The sequence below is a fragment of the Giraffa tippelskirchi genome, chromosome X (genome assembly GCF_054371585.1).
Source record: "Giraffa tippelskirchi isolate mGirTip1 chromosome X, T2T-mGirTip1v1.2.pri, whole genome shotgun sequence".
Taxonomy (NCBI): domain Eukaryota; kingdom Metazoa; phylum Chordata; class Mammalia; order Artiodactyla; family Giraffidae; genus Giraffa; species Giraffa tippelskirchi.
Genome location: NC_137289.1, coordinates 97,661,308 through 97,679,642, shown reverse-complemented (window position 1 = coordinate 97,679,642; position 18,335 = coordinate 97,661,308). Strand labels below are relative to the sequence as shown.

Genomic DNA, 18,335 nt, shown 5'->3' with positions numbered 1-18,335 from the left:
ACCTATGAGAAATGGGAGCTTCCCTAGTCTGTAAATAATCTTCCAAGAGTCTGTGAGCCAGCACACAAAGGGTTTCTGAAATAGTGACTGCTAGCACACAGACAGGAAGTAGGAAGTCTGTGATTCCAGAACAGAAGGAAATGGGAAAAAAATGGAATTAAGTAGTCTTTTGAGGTAGACCCTGCTTCTATGGGAGAAGGTAGAGCCTGCTTCAAGGACCATTATGATCACCATAGGAAGGTGGCCCTCAAAGCCATGTTCAAGGAACACATCTTCATTCTCTCTCCTTCTCTTCCCTGCACATATTCAGATATGATCCCCCTTGAGGACTACATGGAACTTGGGCCTAACACCCACATACCTTTCCTGTTATATATATGTACAGATATAGAGGAATCTAGGCAATCTGAGCTGCATTCAGAAACAGGTCCATATAGACATTCAGAAGAAAACATGGAATAGCTAGCTAATTGACCCAGGACACACAAATTGCATAAAATGAGTTAAGTAGGTATATTTGGGGGGTAGTGGTAGATATTAACACTCTCATCCACACTCAAGTTTAGAACCAATTGAGAGACACAGGAAGCAGAGACGCAGAGATTTAAAATATCTGTTTACTACTGTTAAAAGTTGATTGGAGAACCTGGGAATATGTAGACATCCATAATAGGCTTCTTCATACCCTCTTCACTTAGCTCGACAAAACTGACAACTCACTCACAGGTAGGGAAAGAGACCAAGAAAGTTATTCTAACAGAAGCACTTCCAAAGGGAAATACGAAGAGAGCAGAATGGAAGATTCCAAACTATTCCCTCACCTGCAGAAGAGGGGAATATGACAGAGACACTATTAATAAAGTTATCACAGGATACTTCTCCAGCCTCCCTGCCTTGAAATCCTGGTTTTACCACTTCCTGGCTTAGTTTCCTCACTTGGAAAGACGTTACTAAAACCTACTTTGCAGGGTCTTTGTAATCTTTGTCAAAAATATATGAAAAACTGTGTTGAATTGTATCTAGCAGTTAGTGATTGTTTTCTGAATGTAAGGTAAGTTGGCGGGTAAAGAACCCGTCTGCCAATGTAGGAGATGTAAGAGACTTGGGTTCAATCCCTGGGTCAGGAAGATCCCCTGGAAGAAGGCAAGGCAACCCACATGAGTATTCTTGCCTGGAGAATCCCATGGACAGAGAAGCCTGGTGGACTACAGTCTGTGGAGCCACAAAGAGTCGGGCGTGACTGCAGCGACTTAGCAGGAATGAATACTAAGTTTTCTGTTGAAACATTGTTTTAGTGAATATGTAAGCTCTTTAAATGGCAACCCACTCCAGTACTCTTGCCTGGAAAATCCCTTGGTCGGAGGAGCCTGATAGGTTACAGTCGATGGGGTTGCAAAGAGTTGGACACAACTTCACTTTCACTTTCAAGCTCTTTAAAAGAACTGTTATGGTCAGATGACATTATAGACTGGATACAATCCCTATCAAAATTCCAATGGCATTTTTTCAAAGAAATAGAAGAAAAATCCTGAAATTGGTGTGAAACCACAAAAGACCCCAGATAGTTAAAGCAATCTTGGGAAAGAAGAACAAAGCTAGAAGCACTACAGTTCCTGATTTCAAAATATATTACAAAGCTAGGTGCTGTGTGCTGTGCTAAGTCGCTTCAGTCGTGTCCAACTCTTTACGACCTTATGGACTGTAGCCCACCAGGCTCCTCTGTACATGGGATTCTCCAGGCAAGAATACTGGAGTGGGTTACCATGCCCTTCTCCAGGGGATCTTTACAACCCAGGGATTGAACCCAAGTCTCTTACATCTCCTGCATTGGTAAGTGGGTTCTTTACCACTAGTGCCACCTGGGAAGTCATAGTAATCAAAACAATAGGATACTAGCATAAAAAACAGACACATAAACCAGTGGAAGAAAATAGAGAGCCCATAAATAAACTCCTGCATAGACTTTCAACCAATATTTGACAAGGGAAATGAGAACATCCAATGGGCAAAGGATAATTTCTTCAACAAATGATATTTGGAAGACTGGATATCCACATCCAAAAGAATGAATCTGTACCCCTACCTTATGCCATTCACAAAAATTAACTCAAAATGGATTAAAGACTTAAATATAAGACCTGAAATTGTAAAACTAAGAGAAGAAAACATAGGGAAAATTTTCATGATGTTGGTCTTGGCAACAATTTCTTGGACATGACACCAAAAGCACAGGAAGCAGAAGCAAAAATAAATATATGGGACTACATCAAACTAAAAAACTTCTGTACAGAAAGCAAAACAAAACAAAACAAAAAACCAACAAAAACTGTAGACAAGGCAACCTATAGAATGGGAGAAAATATTTGAAAATCATATATCTGATAAGGAGTTAATATTCAAAATCTATAAGGAAATTATACAACTCAATAGCAAAGAAGAAAAAGAAAAAAAAGAAAAAGCAAATAACTAGATTAAAAATGGGCAAAGAATTTGAATTTTTCCAAAGAGTATATACAAATATCCAACAGGTTTATGAAAAGCACAGCTCACTAATCATCAGGGAAATGCAATGCCTTTCACATCACACCTGTTAGAATAGCCATTTTTTTAAAAAAAATTCATATTAACCATTGTTGGCAAGGGGGTAGAAAAATTGGAATCATTGTACATTGTTGGTGTGAATGTAAAACAGTGCAGCCAGCATGGAATACAGTATAGAAGTTCTTCAAAAACTTAAAAATAGAACAACCATGTGATCTAGAAATCCTACAACTGGGTATTTATCCAGAAGAATTTAAATCAGGTTCTTGAAGAGATGTTTGCACTCCCAAGTTCATTGCATCATTATTCACAAGAGCCAAGAGGTGGAAACACCTAAATGCCCACTGACCAATGAATGGATAAAGAAGATGTGAGATATATGAATATATATATGAATACATATGTGTGTGTGTGTGTATACACACACACACAATGGAATATTATTCAGCCTTTGAAAAGGAAATACTGTCATACTACAATGTGAATATGTGAATAGACATTGAGAACTTTGCTAATTGAAATAGGCTCATCACAAAAGGATAGCTACTTCATGACTCCACTTACATGAAAAATCTAAAACAGTCAAGTTTGTAGAATCAGAGTGAAATAGTGGTTGCCAAGGGCTGAGGAGAGGTGGGAATAGATGCTATTATTCAATGGGTCCAAAGTTTCAGTCATGCAAGATGAAAATATTCTAGAATTCTGCTGTACAACATTGTGCATGTAAATGATACTTTACTGTACACTTAAAATTTTGTTCAGAGGGTAGATTTCATATGTGCTTTTGACACAATAGAAAAAAAATCTGATCTTTTACTAGAGCAAGGATTCTGAAGCTAGGGTCTATAAGCCTTAGCACTAACTATATACAACATGGGATGATCCCGTATAGATTTCTAGGACTTTCTAGGGGAGATCGTGCATAGATTTCCCTAGAATCTCAAAAGAATCCTTAATTTAGAAAGGAGCTAGAGGCACTGCTTTGAAGAAAATTGTATTCAAATTGAGCTAAAAAGTAAAAAAGTTCAGAGAATGATTGCTATTTCAATCTCCTTCCTTCCAAAAAGGTAAACTGGTCAATAGATTTCTAAGACTCTTGTCTTTTCTTAAGACTCTTGTGAGGATTTTTTTTTAAAACTTCTCTCTCTGTTTCTGCTGATGGATTTTGTCCACCTCGCCTGTCTGCTTCTTTTTAGATCCTTTGTGATCCTTCTTGACTTTTAAATACTAGCATTATTTAAAAAATAGCATAATCCAAGATTTCATCTTAATCTTCCTTTTCCTATCATTCTATCATTCCTACCATATACCCCTGCATAAGATTATCCACTCCAAATGGCTTCAACCATAATCCAAGTGTGTTTTATCAATCACTATTCCTCTCTTGGGAGAAGGCAATGGCACCCCACTCCAGTACTCTTGCCTGGAAAATCCCATGGACGGAGGAGCCTGGTAGGCTGTAGTCCATGGGGTCGCTAAGAGTCAGACATGACTGAGCGACTTCACTTTCACTTTTCCTGTTCATGCACTGGAGAAGGAAATGGCAACCCACTCCAGTATTCTTGCCTGGAGAATCCCAGGGATGGCGGAGCCTGGTGGGCTGCCGTCTACGGGGGTCGCACGGAGTCGGACACGACTGAAGCGACTTAGCAGCAGCAGCAGCAGCAGCAGCAGCATTCCTCTCTTGATATGTGGTTTCCTATTTCTACCTGCCTACTGGACTTTCCAGGCTTCCCTGATGGCTCAGCAGTAAAGAATCTATCTACCAGTGCAGGAGACATGGGTTCAATCCCCGGGTTGGGAAGATCCCCTAGAGAAGGAAATGGCAACTCACTCCAGTATTCTTGCCTGGGAAATCCCATGGACAAAGGAGCCTGGCCGGCTAGAGTCCATGGGGTCACAAAAGAGTTGGACATGACTTAGCGACTAAACAACCAAAATCAAACAAACTGGACTTTCTATGTTTTTACTCAAAGGCAATTTAATGTATTTTAGAGTGAATTTATTATCTGTCCATTGACTGCATCGCATGCGCGCACACACACACACACACACACACACAGAAATACACCCCTGGTCTCTTCATTGATTTATTTTCATATGGTTCATCTCTATCATTAAGGCTTTGTTTGCACATATATTATGTTTAACCGCTTGCCAGGAAGTAATACCAGAATTTTTAAAACTGTAGAGGAACTTAAGAAATCAAGTAGCACAATCTTTTCCATTTATAGAGAGGGTCAGTCATCTGCTTAATATCCCACAGCAATTTAATGGCAGAACCAGCTTAAAATCCAGGCATCTCACATTCTACCCAGTATCCTTTCCACTACATAATCATGCTCCTACAAACTGTGGAAAGAATGAGATCCCTGCTACTAGCAGTGATTTTTAAAATATACTTTATTTATTTTTGGTTGCAATGGGTCTTTGTTGCTGTACACAGGCTTCTCTAGTTGCGGTTAGCAGGGGCTGCTCTTCATTGCAGTGCATGGGCTTATCATTGTGGTGGCTTCTCTTGTGGAGCATAGGCTCTTAGGTAAGTGCATGGGTTTCAGTAGTCGCAGCACCTGGGCTCAGCAGTTGTGGCTGGGGGGCTTAATTACTCTGCAGCCTCATATGGAATCTTCCCAGACCAGTGATTGAACCAGTGTCTCCTGCATTGGCAGGCAGATTCTTACCCACTGTGCCACCAGGGAAGTCCTAGCAGTGATTTTTATCAGTAAAGAAGATTATCTGGCCATCTGATGTTCAAAATGGCTACTTATGTGATATTTTTCACCAGGGGTTAGATAATTTATGTTCTTTTGCTGTAATAACGGAAAGGATAAACTGAAGAGTGCCGCAAGACAGTGTGGAGTAAGCCTTGCAATGAAGATAGAGTGGTAAAGGCTAGCTCAGTGCTTGTTTTCATAATAATGTTGTGAGGATTTTGACTCTTTCCTTGCCAAAGTGTTTTCATATATATTATTTCATTTTAGTCTTTAACAGGCCTGGGAGGGAGGGAGGTCAGAACTTATTAGTTGATGTTTACAGATGAATAAAATGAGATTGAAAACAGTTCAGTGATTTGCCCAAGATGACCCATCTAGTTAGTGACAAGGCCAGGGCTTGGATGTGTGTCTTCTGCTTCCCAATCTTCTTTCTTTTAGTCTAGACACATAATTCTAGTAGATCTTGAGTGATAACTACAGACCCTGTGAGCTGAAATTTATGGATTTCAATATGCTGAAACTGAAACATGCTAAGTTCTAATTAAGTGACAATCTTGGAGACAGAAGTCTTAAAAAGAAGGGAAAAAAGCTCAGTTGCAAGGTGGAACACAGCAAATGAGTGTTGTCATAGGTTGACATGTGATCAAGAATCAACAAACCCAGCTGCCATTTTCTCAAATTTTCTGCTTTCTAGTGGGAGAAATGCAAACCAAAAAAAAAAAAAAAAAGTGAACATGATTGAAGTGATTTTTTCAGGTCTAAGAATCTTAAAGATTGAAGGTGGTTCCCCATGTGAATCATCTTTAAAGATTCTTTATTTAAAAAAAAATGAAGTATTGTTGATTTACAATGTTGTGTTAGTTTCTGCTGTACAGCAAAGTGAATCAGTTATACACATCTAAGGACTTTTCAAAAGCAGGTTATAAACATCAAAAACTGCAGTTATATTAAAGAAAAGTCAGGTCAGCATCATATAATGAAGACAGTCCAGGAGGCAAAGAAGAAACAATTGGGGGAGGGAGGAGAGCCTGTGAGAGAAATTTCAGTGGCCTGAAGGGGCACACACAGGCTGAAGTGTCTTGAAGAGGCTGTGACAGGTGAGGAAATGCAAGCGAAGAGTGACAACCTTGTCTGCAGGAAGCTGACTGTGGAAGGGTGTCATGGTGTGTGTTCTTGACGATGAAGAAGAAAGGATACAAGAAGGCAGCAAGAGACTGAACAAGCAAGAACCTTGGAGGATCCTATGGAGTCACGACTGAGTTGTCAAAACTTTCCTTGCTACTGTGAAGCTCTTTAAAAACTCACTGCCTGAATGTGGCTCCAGAGAAAACGTCTCAGAGAGGGGTGGTAACTGTGTCCAGGTCAAGACTGAGAAATCAGCCCAAGATTTGATAATAAATTCAAATATTGTGGAGACTACTAGCGTGGGTATTTGTTTGTTTGGTCTGTTCTAAAAGCTCGGCTCAGACGCTACAGCCTTAAGCATGAACAGATGAGCAGAGATGTTCTGGCCCTGGTCTAAAAGCCGATTCTTCCAAAAGGAACAACATTGTTAATTGACCAGCTTATCAATGGATGCTCTTTCCTGTAGGTTTCTTTAGGAGTGAAAACAATACTGCTAGTCATAAAGTTTGCTGATTCCTGGCTTGGTCATCTCAGTGGGGCAAGTGCAAGGCCGTGCCAGAAACTCCAGATGACTGGAATATACACAAGCACAGTGCTACCCATAAACCATAAACGCCAGTGCTGAGCCAGGGTGCGGCTGAGCCTGGGCAGGGGGCATCCTCAAAGTGCTTCTTTATTTAAACTATGCTCCAGGGCAGTGTTTCATAATGACCCCACACACCTAGCTCGCGCACACAGAGCAGCCTACTCACACAGCCGCACTGTGTTCCCTGGCGTGCTTGCTTGACTTTCCATACCTCTAGGCAAGATCCACAAATTAGCAGCTTTGTAACCCTCCCAGGACCCGGTTCTCGGGGCCTTCAGAAGAAAAAGGCAGTCAGAGGAATATGAACGCGCTGATCGGGAAACCAGCATTTCAGCCCACTCAGCCACGCGGGCCATCCACACTAACGACTTTCACCTCCCCTCGCCTTGGCTGGCTGGAGGGGCGGGGAACTCGGCAGTAAGGAGGAGGACCAAAGCGGGGGGGGGGGCAGGGGGGAAGCTGCTTGAATGAAACAATGTAACAATTGATGTGAAGCCTCGCCTCACTCCCACTCCCCAGCGTTCTTATAGGCGAGGTCCCACTGACTGACCCTCCCCATTGCTCCGTTTTCTTGTCCATTACGCACTATCCCTCCGCCTCTCCTTTTCTTTTCTTTTTTCCTCCTTCTCCTTTCCCCCCCTCCCCCCCCTCTCTCCAGCTCCGTGTCATTTCCTCCTTGCGCTCGCTCTCTGCCCGAGCGTCTCCAGCCAGGAGAGTAGGCGGAGCAGGGCGGTGCGGGGTGGCGTAGCGCTGGAGGGCGATGGTGGCGGAGCCGCTGGGGGCGGAGGCAACGTAGCCCCCGCAGAAAAGGAGTCCCGCCGCGCCTGAGCCCAGCGGAGGATGGCGAACCGGCCTGGGTCCTTCCAGTACGTCCCTGTGCAGCTGCAAGGGGGGGCGCCCTGGGGCTTCACCCTTAAGGGGGGTCTGGAACACTGCGAACCGCTCACGGTGTCTAAGGTAAGAACTGGCTGCTCTGTCTGAACAGTGCCCAACTTTGAATGGGCGAGCGGTTGTTCAGGCTGCCGCGGGACGCGGCCCTCAGACCAACTTTGAAACTTGGCCGGAGTTGGGGATGAAAGCCCGCACCCCCCGCCTCCGCCCACCATGGAGCATTAGCTGCACTGGGGATCTGGCCACCAGCCCCGGCGTAGACACTCCTTCGGGGTGGCGGGAGCGCGGGATAAGAGCGCAGCCGGTCCGGGGTTAGAGCCCCGCGCACAGACACCCCCAAGAGGGCTCGAGGGCCGCTTCTGCTCCCCAACGTCCGGCGGCTTGCTCCCCTCCGTTGGAGCTGGAGGAAGTGGTAGTTGTTGGGAGTTGCTCCTTGGAAGTTCCCGCGCCCTTGTGGCACAGCGAGGGGCTGAAGGGACACGCAAAGCGGCTTGGCAGCTTTCTTTGCGGTGTCTGCCCCTTGGATCGACCACCGGGCCATCCCGCCTGGACAGATTACTGGGCGAGGGTCCAGTGTGGGAACGGAGATGAGGCGTCGGTGGCTTTCGTCAGCCTCACTTCCCACGGCCGGACGCGCGCACATCCATTCAGCCGGCGGGGCGTTGCGGCTTGGGCTCGGCCTTTCCCTCCCACCGGAGTCCTGCCCCAGCGCCGGCGAGATTTCCTGCACGTTGAGGAGCGTGGAGGAAACTTTTGCGCCATGGAGCGCAGCTGTGCTGGAGCTGCCGCCGCTGCCGCCAGAGTTTGTTTGTTTTAGGAGGCTGTGGTCTGGTGGAAGCCAAGTTGCAGCTGAGGACAGGGGAGAGGTGCTCTCCCGAGCCTTCCAGAACACCCCTGAGCAAGCCATCCCCGAGTAGGGGTGAGGGTAGGGGGTGGGGGCCGCCGGGCTGTAACTGGAAAGAGAGATTTGCAGGACGACTCACCTTGAGGCACCAGATGGCCAAGGGAGTGAACTTCACGAACTTTATTCCGATTTTTTTGTTTGTTTGTTTTAAGATTGTTTTTCTCTGAAAAGCCCTTCCCCTTCCAACCCGCTCAAGTTGCAGTTGAGGTGGAAAACATGGATTTGTGCTGGAGACAGAAAGATGTGGTTTCTCTGCGGGTAACAAATGTCACTTTATTGTTTTGGCTTCTTAACGTAGGTCACATCTCAGGAGGGGGAGGCGAATGCCCCCCGCCACACCCCTGCAGAAACCTGTGCCCTTTTGCCAGGCACCAAATTGCTGGTTAACTTGTTAGTGTAGGGGGTTCTTCAGGCCTTGGGGCCACACTGTTAGCAATCCTGGGGAGTTGCCACGGGGTGTGCCTATCACCTTGAGCTGCCTGAGGTATGCTGAGGCAAAACTTTGAGGGGCTGTCAGGGAAAACTGGAATCTTAACTTCTCCAAACACCAATAGCCAGTCCAGATCTTCACCCAGCACTTTTCCTCATACTAGTCATTTATTTCTAACCAGCCTGAGATGACTTTGTCACCTACTGTCATGCCACCCCCCACTCCAGTATTCTCTGGAGGGAGTAATAAGCCTTTTTTTTTTCATTTGAACAATCTCAAACAACCCCTTTGAGGAGGGGAATCCTGGCCTTCAGGACTTTCTTCTAATCAAACTCCTCCTCTGCCTCCATTCCACCAAGGTCATAACAGTCTATGCAGCCCTCCATGGTCTGGCAGTTCCTCCCTTTCTTTTTCTCCTGACACCACATGCAGACTTCCCAGTCTGCCCAGACAACCTGCCTTGGAGAGGTCGTTCTCCACCTCTGCCCAGGGCTCACCCATCCTGAGAGGCACCCCAGAGAGTGATTGCTGCTGTGGCCCTGGGTTGTTTTGTGAGCCAACACAAGCATGGCAGGGGGTGTTACTAAGCACAGGGCAGCCAACAATTTGTGGTCTAGCTGGGGGATTATTTGAGGGTAGATGAGGGTTTTCTTGGCCAAGCTGTTGAGGAAGTGACTCGTGTGTTGAGAGGCAGGATGCCTTTTAATGATTCCCTTTCTGCTGAAGGTACACTTGACCCCTGTTATATATGAAGGCTCAATATTACATATATTTGGTTATGCAGGGGGTAAAATCATTTCTCCCATATATTCCAAATAGCTTGACTCCTTACAGTAAAAGCCAGCTATATATATATATATATATATATAAAACCTGGTTTGTTGTTGTTTAGTGGCTAAGTTGTGTCTGACTCTTGTACCCCCGTGGACTGTAGCCCCCCAGGCTCCTCTGTCCATGAGATTTCCCAGGCAAGAATACTGAAGTGGGTTGCCATTTCCTTCTCCAGGGGATCTTCCTGACCCAGGGATCAAACACATGTCTCCTACACTGGCAGGTGGATTCTTTTCACTGAGCCACCTGGGAAGCCCATATAACCTGGTTGTGTGTTAGTCAGTTATGTCTGATTCTCTGCGACCCTATGGACTGTAGCCCACCAGGCTCCTCTGTCCATGGGATTCTCCAGGCAAGAATACTGGAGTGGTTTGCCATTTTCTTCTCCAGGGGATCTTCCCAATCCAGGGATCGCATTACAGGCAAATTATTTACAGTGTGAGCCACCAGGGAAGCCCATATAACCTGGTTAGCCCTATACTTAAAGGGGCCATGGCAGTTTTGTAAAATGCAGTGGTTACCTGTAATTTTTTTTCTTGCCTAGATAGTATGTGGCATAGTTCATTAATCCTCTTTTAATTTTTCTCCCTTTATGCTTCAGAATGATACAGCTTTCTTCTTGGAAACAGCCTCAGTCTGCACACGTTGGTGGGGATGGGATGGAAGGGTATATAGAGAGAATTGTATTGGCAGATTGAAAACTTGAGTTCTAATCCTTGCTTTGCCCATTCACTAGCCCCAGGATCCTGGGTACATCACTTGCCCTCCCTGGGTTTAGATGTCTCCATGTTTACGGTGAGGTTCAAGTCTTTAAATAAGACTGTGACAGTCTAGTAGCCAGTCTTTTCTGCTGTGCTAGCTTTGACCCTTTTCTTCCTAGAAGGGTTTCTGACTGAGGAAGATGACACTTTGTTCTATTTGCACGCAGTTTTACTGTTTTATAGTGTATTTCCACATCTCTTTTTTTCATTAGCCTTCTACAGCCACCAGGTGAGGCAGTCAAGGAAGGTTGTGGAGAAACTGATGGAAAAACTGAGGCTGTGATGCATTGACTGGCATGCATAGGTATGTCATATGGTGAGTCAGTGGTAGGCTCCAAATCTATCATACTTGGAGAGTTTCTTTGCTAAAAATTGTTATTTTTATTGAAGTGCAGTTGATCTCGGGCTTCACGGGTAGTGTTAGTGGTAAAGAATCCTCCTGCAATGCAGGAGATACAACAGACGTGGGTTTGATCCTTGGATCAGGAAGATCCCCTGGAGTAAGAAATGACAACCCACTCCAGTATTCTTGCCTGGGAAATCCCATGGTCAGAGGAGCCTGGCAGACTGCAGTCCATGGGGTCTCAAAGAGTCAGACACGACTGAACACTCTGTAATACTATAGTACAGTTGATTTACAATTTTGTGTTAGTTTCAGGTATACAGCACAGTGATTCTCTCTCTTTTTTTTAGGTTATATTCCATTGTAGATTATTATAAGATACTGAGCATAATTCCCTGTGCTATATAGTACACCCTTATAGCTTATCTATTTTATGTATAGTAGTTTGTATCTGTTAATCTCATACTCCTAATTTGTCCACACCTTCCTATCCATGTTGGTAACCATAAGTTTGTTTTCAACGTCTGTCAGTTTGTTTCTGTTTTGTATATAGATTCATTTGTATTATTTTTTAGATTCCACATATATGTGATATATAGTATTTGCTTTTGACTATTTCACTAAGCATAATACTCTCTAGGTCCATACATGTAGCTGCAAATGGCAATATATCATTCTTTTTGATGCTTTTGAACTGTGGTGTTGTAGAAGACTCTTGAGAGTCCCTTGGACTGCAAGGAGATCCAACCAGTCCGTCCTAAAGGAGATCATTCCTGGGTGTTCATTGGAAGGACTGATGTTGAAACTCCAATACTTTGGCCACCTGATGTGAAGAGCTGACTCATTTGAAAAGACCCTGATGCTGGGAAAGATTGAGGGCAGGAGGAGAAGGGGACGACAGAGGATGAGATGGTTGGATGGCATCACTGACTCAATGGACATGGGTTTGGGTGGACTCTGGGAGTTGGTGATGGACAGGGAGGCCTGGCATGCTGTGGTTCATGGGGTCGCAAAGAGTCAGACGCGACTGAACTGAACTTAGTATTACACACACACACACACACACATCTTTATCCATTTACCTGTTGATGGAAACTTGGGTCGCTTCCATATCTTGGCTATTGTAAATAGTGGTGCTATGAACACTGGTGTGTGTGTATCTTTTCGAATTAATTTTTGTTTTTTCCAGCTATATACCCAGGATTGAAATCGATGGGTTATATGGTAGTTCTATTTTTAGTTTTTTAATGATCCTCTATGCTGTTTTCCATAGTGGCTACACTGATTGACATTCTTACCAACAGGGTACAAGCGTTCCCTTTTCTCCACACCTTCTACTTGGAGAGTTTCTTGATATTTCTGGTGGTACTACAGTTTGTGAAGAGACATGGGGCAATACCACTGAGGTGTGTATTCAGTCTTGGGAGCCTCCCATCCCATTGACCCTTTGCATGCCAGCCTGTGGTTCCACAGTAGGTGAGGACTGGGTTGCAGACACTCCCTGGTGGAGTCTAGGCTCAGGAAATAGGAGAGGAACTGTTTTGGTCACTCCAAATCACTTATGATGATCTCAGGTCAGGCAGATACAGAGGTAAGGTACCAGAACCATGGTGAGAAATATTGGAGAACCTCCTTTGGTGTCATGGGAGAAAACCCAAAAGAAATTTGGATCTGGTGTGGCATATATGCTTGGAGATAGCTTGTGGAACAAGTGGAGACATCTTGGGAGTGGAGGAGTTTGAGGAAATGTGATTAGTGGGAAAAGAGTGCATAGAGTGTGAAAGTGTATTTCATAATTGTTATGGGGGAACATTTGGATCAGGAAATGATCAAGTTGAGGAAGTCATCAGTTTCTATATGCTCCAGTGATATCCCTGAAGGAGGGAATTCACCTGTCAAAGTTGTGGAGACTGATATAGTCTTAACTTCTCTTCACTTCTTTTAACAGTTGAGTGACAAAGAAGAAATGTTTAAAAAAAGACAAACAGCAACCCCTACCCCAAACAACTATTATTATTGATTATCCTGTGCATTAAGGAATGGTTTGTGATTTCCTCATACACTGTGGTATTTCCAAAGAAACATGACCCACTAGAGAATTGGGCCCATGTCCATGCCTTTGCTTAGCATCTTATACTATTAATACCTTATTGACCCAGGGAGCCTGTCTGAAAGAAGTGGAGATTCTCTTCTAATCAGATTTGACTATTTGGGCTGTTTGCTACCTAGGGCTCTCCCTCTACCCCCTCTACAGTGTAGACAGTCATCCATGAATTAGGCTCCCTGCGCTGGAAAAGATCCACTTTGGGAGATGGGTGACCTTTTCAAGGTTCTGGTGCCAGTGATTATGCATCAAATAGGGCCTCTCAGAGGTCTCAGAGATTCAAACTGTATCCTCCTGTGGTGTGTGTTTGTGAAAGAGAGAGAGAGAGAGAGTTGCTAAGCTGTATTGTAAGATTCCTATATTCATTTTGAGTTCTTGGAAATGTTCCCTGAGGTTGGCTGAGGGTGGAGACCAGTGTGGGGATGTAGGAAAAGAAGAAGGAGGAGAATTGGGGAGGAGGACAAGACATGGCAGAAACAGACTCATCCTATATATTTGCCATTTTCCTGGTCCATTTTTGGTGACAGTCTCTATCTGGCACAGTAATGGAAGTGGCCACTAGTTACTTACTGCTCTGAAACAAAGTAAGGTGGGGTGGGGCAGTAGCCTGGAGGAGAGAGAAGTTTCACCTCTGCTTAGTGTGCACTGATATAGCTGTATCATTGTATCCTCTTTGGACCCAAGATTTCTATATGCCACATGGGGGTAGCCCTACCTGCGCCATCTTTATTAGCACAGATGAGGTGAGAATAAATTGGGCAAACCTTAATGCTGTGTGGCATCCTTAGCCTAAGACAAGGGCAGAGCATGCTCTTTAAGTTTTTAGTCTCTCCTTCATCCCCACTGAAGCACACAAAGCGGCAGCTGAGATTTCAAGAGGATGTGGATCAAGTCAGATTGAGGCTGTCTAGAACTGGCAGTAGATTTGGCTGCGACTTTGAGTTCTTGTTGAGTGCACAGGTAGTGTTATGTGAGAAGTGATAGTTCTGTGAAACCTTCTTAGTTATGTTGCAGGCCAGGACCAGCCCCAGACCAGGGCTTGGCATTCACAAAGGGACCTTCATGAGGTCTGCTTCTTTGGGAGCTTAGTACACCCTGGTTACTTAGATGAATCCCTTCCTCATCTCTGCTTCTGGAATCAACAAAGATGTCTACTGCCTCAGCTCCCCAGCTGCTCCTCTCTCTCAGAAAGTAGGCTTTTGGGGACATGGGGTAGGAATCCATCCAAAGGAAAACAAAGCAGGTTGGTGAGAAGTAGTAAAGCAAAGAAAGTGGGTGATATGTCTGCTAACCCTTGGCTGAGCTTTGGCTACACACTGCTTTGGGGCCTGCTGGGCTGTCATAATACAACTGGTAACCTATTGTGATCCACACGTGTGCTCGCTGAAGAGAAAAAAAGGCCAAGCCTGTTAGAAGCTTTTCCTTCTTTAAAACCTCAGACAGAGAAAATTCAGCTCCAGCTGGAAGACACTTGAACATTGTCCTTTAAACAGAATTCAAATGATTTTGCCCCTAACTCTCTCCCATCTCCTCCCAGGACTTGTCTTTAAGAGAAAAGAGAAACTCAGATTTGAGGTTGGTGTTTATGGAAGGATTATCTAGAGGGAACATTACAGTTTTTATAGTTAGGCTTCTTCAGAACCAGAGGGCAACAAGATGCTGACTGGTCTGAGAAAAGTTAATGAACAGCAGAGATTAAGGCAAGGGCTGCCCTCACTAGCCACACACCCTCCCACACCCCCACCAAAGGGCAGACTAAACTCAGGCCTACTGACTGAATACTGTGCTTTGAGGTGGCTGGAATCACAGATTCTCAAAGTGAGGAGAGTTTTGTGGAAGTCACCTGGTCTGAATTGATCCATGAGCCTCCTATGCAGTAGTCCTGAGCTTGTTCTCTGGTCGTGGGGGAGCTCCTTTCCTTCTTAGCCAGTCCTGTTCAGTGTTAAAAAAAAAAAAAAAAGTTTTGACTGTAGACAGCTTTTTCTTGTGTTGGGCTGCAATCCTTCTCCATCTGCCTACTCTCTGTGGATTCTAGTTTTGCCTTCTGGGACCACAAACAGCAAGTTCTCTGACTAGGACAACCTTTGGGATGTCTGAAGACAAAGACTATGCCCCTTTGTCTCAGTTTTCTAGGCTAAAGAGCCTTAGCTCTTTTAGCTGTTCTCTATGGGATCTGAGATCCAGCCTCCTGCTCCCACTCTGGATACACTCCAGCCTGGCCATGCTCCTCTTGAGTTAGGGAGCCCACAGCTGAATGCAGTAAGTGAGAAGTGTCTGACTGAAGTTGAGTAGGACCATTCTTTAAAACAACTGAAGACTACTTTGGTTCTCTCTGGCATCCATGCCATATGAAGACTCCGTATCAAGCAACGTATTTTAGTGGAAGTATCTATGCTGCTGCTAAGCCACACCTGTCCAAGGCCTCTACATAGGCACCTACATAGGGACAACTACGTTAAGAGATTTGGGAGGGGCACATCTCTCACTATGTATTTAGAATTGTCCCTAGCCCAGGTCAGCCTTGGAAAAAGTGTTCTAAGGGAGATGATAGAGAAGGCATAAGCCCTGACTTCCAGGAGCATATATGTTTCTACAAAGAGTTACAGCCAAGGAATTTGTATAATAGAAGAAGGAAGTGGCATTTGGTCAAAAATCAGACCTCCAGAACATCAGATTGTTTGATCTTTAACCAGTTGCTGGCTTGCAATTTGTAGGAATAACCTCTATGAACTTAATTTTCCCCTTGTGGAAACCCTTGTGTTTGAGATTGAAGATGCTGACCGTACATAACATACAAGAAGCCTCCAACTTACAGAAACCCTGGGTAGGAATTTAGACACGGCAGTCTCTAACCCTGTTAGGTTTTTATTTCTGTGCACATTGTCGTTGGCACTGATTGCAAATCTCCTATTATTGCTGCTGTTCCTCTGTTCTGAGGTCTTCTCTCTGTACCTGAAATACCCATGGGAGTCACTCCTGCTGGAGGTCTTGCATCCACAGTCTTGCTGCCGCTCCCTTTCCATGTCCTCACATCTACCAGATTGTCACCTGAGTTGAGCAAATGCCTTTTCTTGGTACTAACCTCCTGATGGGGGAGTGTATTGAAATGGAGCTTAATCCTCATTATCACTAAAGGATGAGAGGCTTAGAGAAGAGAGTTAAAGTCTAGGAAACATGTCCCTCTAACTCAGTTATTGATAGTTGTGATGTTCAGAACAGTTCTGGAGAGGGCTCTTTGGTCCATAGTATATCCCTGATGAAATCCCAGAACCTAACCACCATTTCATAATATTCTGTCTACAGGGAACTACATTCAAAGCTCCAAATAAGCTTGCTTATTTACAATTTTAGTCTGTTTACAGGGAACTGCATTCAGAGTTTCAAATAAGCTTGCTTATTTACAAAGGTAATCTTGGAAAACAATCTGGAAGTCAGGGATAACAAGTGCTCTAGGTATTTCTGTTACACAGATCTAAGTGAGTTTGGGGTTTCTACTACTCTCACTGCCCAGGTGCTCATAGCCTTGGTGCTGGGGCCAGGATTTGTGTGTACATACAGTATTTGCATTGTTAAATCTCTCCGAAACTGAACTTCAGGTTTACCTGAGTTATCTTGTAATCAGCACGTGACCCTTTTTTATTAGTTATGTGGGTACCTAGATCACTTTCGCTGTTTCTGTGGGGGCAGTATTTTGTTTCCTGATGCTTCCCTGAAATACCTGCTTTAGACAGACTTCAATTAAGTCATTAATGAAAAAGTTGAGGTATTATATTTCCCTGCTAAAGATTGTGCTCTAAGAACTGGGAATGGGATAGATGTTTGTCTCTTCACACCCCTTCACCCCATCTAGTATAAACAGGCCAAATGGAAAGATTGTCTTAGGCATTAGTTTTCTAAGGGATGATTTGTTCTTCCTCACATCACACTGGCATGTTTGCTTGGGCACATAGCCATCCTGGCTGGGCACCAAAATTGCAAAGATCAAGATGACTTGGTTTCACAGAGACTAACTGCCCCCACCCCTGCACGCCCCACTTTGACTTCATCTCTACTCCCTCCTCTTTCAGTGAAAGTCAATGACTGTGCCATGCCACAGAATGAGCACTGCTTGGTAGCAACAGAGACACATTTTCCACGCATCTAGGCCACCCTTCTTTCATGTCCGGTCTTTGGTTTGCAGTCTCCACCCTCCAGCACCAAGTTGCTTGAGGCCTACATTTGGGACTGTCCCACTCAAGTGCCATTCATTGGCTTCCCTGCCCACTGTCCAAAACCCAGCTTGGTTTTTTTTTTTTTCTTTTTTGGTCACAGTGGGCCCTTCTAGTCTGCTGTACCAGCTCTGTCTCTCTTGGCTCAGCCATGCATCTGGTGTGTGTGGGGGGAGCGGAAAGAAGTTCAGCGTTAAGGCTGATAAAGTTTGACAACACTCAGCAATTTGGTAGCTGGGTCAGGGGGAACTTTTCTCACACTATGTCTCTCTATCCTGTTTCAGTGGAGGACCTCTGTTGCATTCCTGATACTCTCTTATCAACTCACTGAGTAATCTTGGCATGTTACTTCACCTTTCTGTATTCTCCTGTTTCTTCTCAGCCTCTCTGTGGGGCAAGCTTCTGCCTTACTGAAGGGATGCTATGAGCTCCAGGATCTTCTCTCGGAGTTTAGGCTGTGGAGGTCTAAAGGCTGACTGACATTAGGCAGTTCACCCAGGGCTTTGCTTTCCTCTACGCTCCTACTTCCTATCTTTCCACAAATGGCTGTTTCCTGGTATGTTCTCAGGGACGACATGCCTCATGGTCTGTTAACTTTCACTCAAGTCTTTTAATGTTACATCTGTGAGGAATGCAGGAGGTGGGACTAATTTGACAGGATCAACGGTTAAGCCCAGTGATGGACAAACTCTTTGTGGTGTCTTCTGGCCTCCACTCTAATGCCACTCAGCAGATTCACAGCTGTATGGTCTTCTCTCTTCCTGAGCCCCTGGCAGGGAAGTTTTGAATGGTTCTCCTATACTGCCTTTCATGGTCCATCAGAAATTGATTTTTCTTTGGGGGGGAGGAGGTTGGGGGTGAGATGAGGTAAAGCTGGAAGGAAAGCTGGTTCAACTA

At 44.6% G+C, this 18,335-nt stretch overlaps 1 protein-coding gene across 3 annotated transcripts in view; it reads left to right on the top strand.

The window, feature by feature from the left end:
* Window positions 1–7,523: 7,523 nt before the first annotated feature.
* The window catches only part of SHROOM4 (shroom family member 4), a 248,510-nt gene continuing 237,698 nt past the window's right edge, over window positions 7,524–18,335 (top strand). For 2 of the 3 annotated variants that reach the window (XM_081567887.1, XM_081567885.1), the window contains exon 1: window positions 7,524–7,923. In XM_081567887.1, the coding sequence (XP_081424013.1) occupies window positions 7,807–7,923 (117 nt within the window). In that variant the 5' untranslated portion in view covers window positions 7,524–7,806. The remainder of the gene's footprint in view (window positions 7,924–18,335) is intronic. The other variant, XM_081567886.1, reaches the window with a different exon arrangement.